Genomic DNA, 8407 nt, shown 5'->3' with positions numbered 1-8407 from the left:
AATTGTATGTCTGTTGAATTGTCTTTGAATCTGTATGTATTTTCTATCTGAAAAGAAAAATAAAAATTATAAAAAAAAAGTAAATCTGGGTTTAAAATGAGATGGGATGAGTGAATTAAAGTTTAATTTTTTTTGGTGAACTATTCCCTTCAGTTTAGACAAAAAAAATAAAATGAGAAATTGAACATTCCAGCCTGATATGTTTATTTCAACCAATGTGACCAAAACATTCACTCTTGAAGTGACAAATGAATGATGCACAGAACACATTTCAAGTTATTTAAGCTCCCTCAAATTAAAAGCCAATTTCAGCAAATGAAGCTTTTCACTTTAAGCAGAGGGCAATTAAAATAAAAATAAAATCTGAATCCTGAATGCATTTACAATTTGGCTTCGACTCAGAGGGGTTCAAATCATTGCAGTAACTGTAGTCTTAGCAACCATTTGTATCTTTCAAAACGTTAAATCAAACAACAAATATGGCCAGAAAATGCTCTAAAATTAATGAAAACATCTTAAACCAAAATGACAGCATTGTAGGAGTGGGGTTTTACACAAAGTGCTTATTTTAAGGTTGAGTAACACTGCATCTTGCATTTTAATACCATAATACTGGAACATATACTTTAATTCCAATGCAGTATTACTCAAAACAGGGAGTCTCTAAAATCGTAAAAGAAAAACACCCTTACCAGGGCAATAGCATTAAGCCAATGTCTTCAATCTTTCTTTCGCTTTGTCAGCTAAAACTGAACTTAAGGCATTTTTATACCCCACTAAAATAAATAGGATTGTATTTTGAGGGGGGACTTGTAAATGCAACACTGGGTTTCCAGCGGACATTTGTACCATTGCAATTCAAGATTTCTTCCAATCATTAAAATGATCTTGGTGTAACAACATAATGTTCAACCAGGAAAAATAAAATAAGATTAGAAACCACTGCATTTTCTGTTGCTTCTCAGATGCCGTTGTTTTTGTCGGGGCTGTTAGGCCAGGGCTCCGAGTTCCAGCGATTGAGTGAGGGAGACCACCCCATGCTCCAGGGGTTGTAGGTGCGGCCTATGTCATTGGGGGCAGGTGTGGGCGGTGCAGTGTGGCTGACCAGGTCCGGGAGAGCGGAGGAGGTAGGAGGACTGAAGGAGTGCAGGGTGGAGTCAGTGCCAGTGGACCAGATGGACCTGCTGAAGGACCAAGGACTGCGCGCACTCCCCAAAATGGACTGAAGACAGGCAGAAATAGAAAGGTGATCATCTCATAACCGGCAGAGCTACTTTTACACGCAGTCAGAGGTAATACTGAACGTGTTAAAAGGAACACTCCGCTATTTTTGAAAACTCCCCTACAGTTCAACAGTTGACTTTTACCGTCTTTGAATGTATTCAGCCGCTGTATTCAGAGTCTGGCGATAGCACTTTTAGCTTTAGCTTAGCGTAGATCACTGAATCAGATGAGTCCGGAAGCATCACGCTCAAAAATGACCATAGAGTTTAGATCATTTTTCTCTACTTAAAACTTGACTCTTTTGTAGTTACATTATATAGTAAGACCAACAGAAAATGCTAATAAACTATGATGGAAACATTTACAGAATAAATTCCTCCATGCACACTGAAAAAGTCATGTGAACTTGAGCTATGAGATGGGATAACTTGAACAATATCGCTCACACAGTAACTATATGTTATGGTCATTCTGAAATGGATGAGCAATTCTGTTGTCTAAGTGTTTCTGTATAGTAAATTTCTATGTTAACAAACAGCAGCATTCAACTTCAAAAGCACTGGCTGTATTTGTTGTGCTTCGTCTGCTTGCTCTGGGGTGCAGGTAGGCAANCATTTACAGAATAAATTCCTCCATGCACACTGAAAAAGTCATGTGAACTTGAGCTATGAGATGGGATAACTTGAACAATATCGCTCACACAGTAACTATATGTTGTTATTTTCATTCTGAAATGGATGAGCAATTCTGTTGTCTAAGTGTTTCTGTATAGTAAATTTCTATGTTAACAAACAGCAGCATTCACCTTCAAAAGCACTGGCTGTATTTGTTGTGCTTCGTCTGCTTGCTCTGGGGTGCAGGTAGGCAAATTTGCCTATATCATATATGAAAATGTCCTTCCTTCTTATTGATATTTAGTGCCACACATAGTGACTCGTTGGAAATGGTGCTTTATTCTCATTTGTTTTACATAATATTCCAATTTTATTATGTTTAATTTGAACCTTTTGATGGAAACAGCTATTAATCTATGCNTGGAAATGGTGCTTTATTCTCATTTGTTTTACGTAATATTCCAATTTTATTATGTTTAATTTGAACCTTTTGATGGAAACAGCTATTAATCTATGCTAAGCTACGGAAAAAAGCTTTATGACCAGACGCTAAATGGTAAAACTCAACTGTTAGGGGAGTTGGAAAAATATTACTTTAACAGAAAATTAGTAACAAAATAGTAATATTTTAAAGTAATATTTTTTGCAGTTTGCAAGCCAAACAGAAAGAGCAATACTGATGTGATGAATTTCCGTAAGTGTTTGTAGAGAAAGTAAAAAAAAGGAGCATTTATTTAGAATAGAAATAATTGTCTTTGCTGACACTTTTGATCAATTTGATGCATCCATGCTGAATAAGTACAGTAAAAAAAAAAACCTTGCTGATCCAAATACGTACAGTAGTGTTTAATGGTTCAAGATCTCAAAATAATACTAAAATAACCTTAATAGCAAAAAAGTGATACATAAATCACTGTTATTTTTGTGATACTCTATGATCTTAGTGTTTATGTTCTCTTTGGTTGCAGGTGTCCATCTGAGTGAGACATGAGAATGTGACAAGGAAACGATATCTTACAGTTGTTGGAGTTGCTGGAGATCCAGTGCTGGTAGCCCAGGAATTATTAGGCTCATTCTCCCAAATGGACGGGGACACTGGAGTGTAGTCTGGCCAACTCTGCTGGGGCTCAGAACTCTTGGGAACAGTCATGCCTCTGAAAACTAATACAGAGAATAAACTAAATATTGGATACACCGAATGCAATATTGATTTATTTTAAAATGTTGCATTTTACTTCACATTTTGCATACCTCCAGAAAGATTAAGTGGGTTGTTGGGTCCGAAAGCAGAAAAAGCGTTAACCGGTCCAAAACTGGGGCTGCTGGTGGTGTCTATCGGGCTCCACAGTCCAGAGCTAAAAAGATGTACAATTATAAATATACTTGCAAAACAGATGAGAAAGAAGGTTAAGTGAAGTTTCATTATGAAGCCACTGCACCTGTCAGATCCATCGCTCTCCACTGATGTCATGTGAGATAGTGTCACCTTCCCCAGACTGTCAGCTTTACTAGCTGAGCCACTGCCACCTGTAAAAACAACAGCACACCACTCGTATAACATTTACGTGTAAATCTGTGACGAGGGGCACTTTAAAAATAAATATCAATTTTAAAATAATTATGATCAGTAGTCCTGTTCACGCTCCACAGTTGATCCATGTTCATCATCTTTATATTTAAGATGCAAACTCACCAGGGCTTTTGTCGTAGCCAGCAGCTACAGCTGCAAAAGTTGGATTTCCATTTTGACCAGGCAGAGAGGCAGACTTGGTGAGCTTATTCCCTGGAGCCTTCTTCAAATTGGCCTCACTATAACGAACATAGGTAACACTTTAGGTGTTAACATCAATTAAGAAATAGACAAAAAAATACCACTAATATAATACTGAATTTTAAAGAACTTTGTGATACAACTACTACTACTTTATGTGCGCTTTAAAGCACATGCCCCTTAAGGTTACCTGCTGGTTTGCGGCGCACTGCCATAGGTTCCACGAGGCACCAAGCTAGGGGAGGTCGGGGGTGGGGAACAGGTTCTGGACATGACTGAACTGGGGCCTTTCAGAAAGGAGTCTGCATGCATAGTCTGCATAGATATCTGCTGAAGACTGTCCGCTGCTAATAAAATGTATGATACAAATATTTAGAAACTAAGATAAGAGTACATAAAGTAACAAACTGACTCATAATGGAGTCTGGGTTATGCTTCCAGAGTCATTGCTTACGGTTGACAGTTTTGAGAGGAACATCCCATTCTGGTGGGGGGGACTCTTTCTCTCCTTCTGATCCGCTGCTATGACCCAGTTCCTGCATGGAGCCATTGACCGCAAACTTCCCAAGCGGAGATGGCCGATCATCGCTCATCTTCCCACTGACTACTCGGGCAGACGCAATAAAAGTGGTTTCAAAATGGTTTCTAGAGTTAATGGACGTTTAAAGGTTGGGTGGAGAAGCTGAAATCTGACACTTACTTTTGCTCAGAGCTCGTGGTTTGGGGACATTGTGAATTCCTGTATTGGCGAGGGTTTTGGTGAAGGTCTTGCGCTGCTTATCCTGTTTTTCCAGGGGAGTGACGTAAGGGAGTTCTAGAGAGCTGTACAGCAAAAAAAATTTAGATATTCAAGAGTGAAAGTAATAATAGAGATGGTGAAGATCATCTACACATGTCTGATGCTAAGTGATGATTAATCACTCTAGAATGGTTCACTGAAAATGGATCACATTTCTGGGTCAATACCTCGGCTCGCTCACATAAAACTTGAAGAATGAACAGGTGTGAACAGTGTGAACAGTGAACAGAACAGTTTTGAACAAAACCTGTCCAAAGTTCTTTTGGAGTCAAATTTGGCACAGCACAAGAAAGTGAATTTCACATCTCTTATTAACTGTTGAACTGTTGATATTAAAATGTATTCTTTACAGTAAAGATATGAATGCACTGGAAAGATGCTGTATAGTTAAAACTGTAGATGAATTGCGATATGGGCTTTTTTTGTACTGTATACTGTAAAGCAGTTTAAGCCATTTTTATTAAAGCACTATACAAGTAAACATATCCACATGCATATGACCAGATGCTTTACTAACTGCTATTTTCTCACTACTGTCATTATTGTGGTGTGTTTGTTGCAGCACTGAGAGGATTGCGTGCAGCACATTCAAATATTTAAAATATTAAACTAAGCACAGCTTTCAGCAGAATGGCACATGGGAATGCAGATATATCCCACCTCTTCAACGTCAGTATCAGGGCCTAGAGACACAGAAATCATACGCCACCTTCAGTGACAGAGCTTTGAACAAACCTGGATTTTTCCACTGGATTCTCCTTCTTTGTGGATGGTTGTTTCTTTGTTTTTGGTTTAGTTGGGGAGGGAGTAATTTCTTCTCTTTCTTTTCCAATGTCCACTGACACAGATTTTCCTTTCACCTTCACTGGCTCCTGGTAAAGAAGAAGAGTTTTAGTCAAAGAATGCATTTAGAATGTACACTTTAGAACAAGTTTGTTTTTCGCTGCTGTGCCTAAAGTTATTTCATATTTCATGTGTTTGTACCTCTTTTATATTGGCCTCCACGTCTGGGTTAGAGGTCTCTGTGGTAGTAGAAGAGCTGTCATCGTTGTCTGCGAGGGGCTCTTTTAAATCTTCTCCTTGAGTCTTTCCCTTTGTTTTCCTCTCTTTCTCCTCTTTCTTTTTGAGAGCTTTTGTTTTATTCTTCACTTTCCCTTTTGATTCAAGCACTGAAAAAGAGAAAAACAAGCAAATAAACTAATTATAATGTGCATTTCACAATTTACACTGACCTCTGGGACACCTGGCATGATAATTTAATCTATATTGTTATGCTTTTACATTGTTATATATTACCTTTGTTTTGTGAAGACTGTTGTGAATTGTGTTCTGAAGACGCATTAACGGCTGGGGACTCTGGCCTGTCGAGGTCTTTATCCATGGCTGCCAGGAGTCTGTTGAAATCTTGTTCCTCTGTACTGTTGGCCCTTGTTCTGTTGGACTGTGAAGGTCCTGAGCTCGGGAGGTCCTCCAGGAGGCCTGAGCCCTGCTGCTGCTGTTTGGAACTCCGGGCCTTTCGGTTAGTCAGCTGGCTGAGTCCTTGGCCACTATCTTTATTTAGCGGAAAGCTGGAGGAGGGTTGCATAGATCCAGAGCGGCCTGAACCAGATCTGGGCTTGCTGTCTGGCAGAACGCCGTTGCTGTTGGAACTGGAGTGCGGACCACCCTGCCGACCCCCAGCCCGGCCGCCACCGCTTGACCCGTACATTCCTCTTGTCGAGTTCTGGTTTGAGTCGGCAAAATCATTCAAGCTGCAACAGATCAAATGCATTTTGTAAAGCATCTTTAAAAAAAAATAAAATATTTAACCAAGAATTACTGTTTCTTTATAAATTCAGGGCATGACAAAAAATGATCACTTCACTTACTTAGCATCACTTTGAATTCGTACAATTTCCCTGAGATCAAATGGTTTTCCAGTCTCCACGGGAGAGTTGGATTCCACAGACAGCCGTCGCTTAAAAGGCTCCCATATTCCCTGGGCCTCGAGATAGGCAGTAGCGATGACAAGCAGAAACATGGAGCTAGACAAAAATCATACTGTTAATCATCACAGAAAGAAAGACATACTTTATTAATCTCATACATTTAAAACATAGCAATATTATACACTAAAAGTAGTTAGATTACTTATATAAATAAAATGTAAATTATGCATTTTTTATTTTTATTTTATAACATTTCTTTAAAGGGGTAATGAACTTTTAGACACGCACAGATTGCAATTTTCTTGGCTGATTGCGATACTGTTTTTTTCTCTAAGAACTATAATTAACAGCATATACAAAGAACTATGCAAAAAAAACTATGCTATAAATATTTACATAATAAAAGAAAATCTTAATCATTACAATTCCCCCAAGCTAGACCATATTACAGATGTTATCTCACTTAAACAACTCTCAAAATAAAGTAGTCTGGGACTGGAAAGAGGTAGAAATATTAATAAACTTATAACGGTTTATAACTGGTCCTTTGTTCCTCTAACCTTATTGAAGTTGTCGTCTTTCACATCAAATTCTTACATTGATTAAATTAAGTTAGAATAAGTCAGTTTATGACCCCTTTAACAAGACTTTTTTTAGTTTAGGTTTTTTTACAGAAAACTGTAAACTACAAAAAGTAATTTGGACAGTCAATTCTTAACATCAGTTTCAAAAAACACATCATTGTGTGCCATGTCAAAGGCATTTTAAGTTGTGTAATGTTTATAAGACAGGGTTTAGACTTTCTTAGCCATCAGATGTGTTCATAAATAAGAAATCAGACCTCATAATGAGGGAGACAATGATGTAGAGCTCAAGCTCCCAGTTGGGTCGGGGAAGGGTCTCAGCACACACTGCCAGCATGTGATATGGCAATGACGCATTCAGCACAAACGCAAACACTGAACCCCCCGCAGTCACCAACTTCAGCTCCCGGATCACTCTGGATGATGTGAAATCTGGTGTAAACCTGCATGAAAATGTTGATTTGGTGCTCAATAATTGCTAATAATTAAAGTTGAAAACAGCTTAATATTTTTTCAAAATAACAGCACTTAGTGATCCCTTCAATCAACTTGAGGTATTATCACTGAATTATAGTATAAATATTATCCAAATGGTGCATGATTGAACATTCATAATAATCAAAATATTCCAAATAATCAATTACATGTTAAAATGTATTCAAATAAAAAAAACTGTATTAAGAAATCGTACTATTGTTGGCTTTATTAACTTTTTATTCTTTATTAATTTCAAATTAATGCATAACATAATTATTAAAATAATAATAGCTATTTCAAAGATTTGGCCAACAGAAATCAGAAAACCTCACAGTGCTTCACTGGTACTTTTATGAAAAGAGGAGAAAAAAAAAAAAATAGTAGCCATGAAATCACTTACAGTATGACGAGGTCTTTTGAAGTGTTTGGTTTGAGTGCAAATTCTTCACAGTTGAGAACTTTGAAGCCATAACCCTCACAAGCATTGCCACTGATCTCCATAGATCGAATGTGTATTGGAAGAAGCCCTGTGTTCTCCAACCTGAAAGTCCTTCGAAGAGTGAAGTTTGGTTCCTTGGCTTTAGCTAAAAAAATGAGTAAGCATTTGTAGTAAGCAAACAGAAGGGAACTGAATCTCAAACTAGTTTAAAACAATAAAAGCATCTTAAATTTGATTTCTTTTTGACACTTACCTTCTGAACAGTCTTTGAGAAATGCCTCGGTGAGCTTAAACCTCAGAGAGCTGCCGAGACCTGGGGTTTTACCAGCCAGTCTCAGACTCTCTGTGGTGCCTTGACCATGAACCATGATCAAGTCTACCACCGTCAAGTTGTTCCTGCACAAACATAACAAGGGTAAACGTGCAACAGTACCCTCACACCATTCTATTTTCAACGTTCATTTTGGCAAACGTATCTCACCTGACGACTAGCAGAGAAGAGACACTATGATTGGTGATGGGTCTAAACCTCACGTTGAAGGACTTTACCTCCCCAGGCATAAGAAGCACG

At 38.1% G+C, this 8407-nt stretch overlaps 1 protein-coding gene and 1 long non-coding RNA gene across 3 annotated transcripts in view; one reads left to right on the top strand and one right to left on the bottom strand.

The window, feature by feature from the left end:
- Positions 1-79: 79 nt before the first annotated feature.
- Positions 80-8407, bottom strand: part of LOC122347050 (transmembrane protein 131-like) — a 26439-nt gene continuing 18111 nt past the window's right edge. The window contains exons 28-42 of one of the 2 annotated variants that reach the window (XM_043242035.1): positions 8090-8232; positions 7798-7981; positions 7178-7363; positions 6277-6432; positions 5705-6159; positions 5393-5577; positions 5144-5280; positions 4310-4431; positions 4064-4213; positions 3800-3956; positions 3532-3647; positions 3278-3365; positions 3090-3193; positions 2857-2999; positions 80-1222 (exon numbers count right to left, since the gene is read on the bottom strand). In XM_043242035.1, the coding sequence (XP_043097970.1) occupies positions 962-1222; positions 2857-2999; positions 3090-3193; positions 3278-3365; positions 3532-3647; positions 3800-3956; positions 4064-4213; positions 4310-4431; positions 5144-5280; positions 5393-5577; positions 5705-6159; positions 6277-6432; positions 7178-7363; positions 7798-7981; positions 8090-8232 (2587 nt within the window). In that variant the 3' untranslated portion in view covers positions 80-961. The remainder of the gene's footprint in view (positions 1223-2856; positions 3000-3089; positions 3194-3277; positions 3366-3531; positions 3648-3799; positions 3957-4063; positions 4214-4309; positions 4432-5143; positions 5281-5392; positions 5578-5704; positions 6160-6276; positions 6433-7177; positions 7364-7797; positions 7982-8089; positions 8233-8407) is intronic. The other variant, XM_043242034.1, reaches the window with a different exon arrangement.
- On the top strand, positions 1113-3032 carry LOC122347051. Its single transcript, XR_006251192.1, has 2 exons — positions 1113-1246; positions 2807-3032. It is a non-coding gene; the product is annotated as an uncharacterized LOC122347051 (long non-coding RNA).

This window comes from Puntigrus tetrazona, chromosome 6 (genome assembly GCF_018831695.1).
Source record: "Puntigrus tetrazona isolate hp1 chromosome 6, ASM1883169v1, whole genome shotgun sequence".
NCBI classification, from domain to species: domain Eukaryota; kingdom Metazoa; phylum Chordata; class Actinopteri; order Cypriniformes; family Cyprinidae; genus Puntigrus; species Puntigrus tetrazona.
This window is presented reverse-complemented; position numbering and strand designations above follow the sequence as displayed.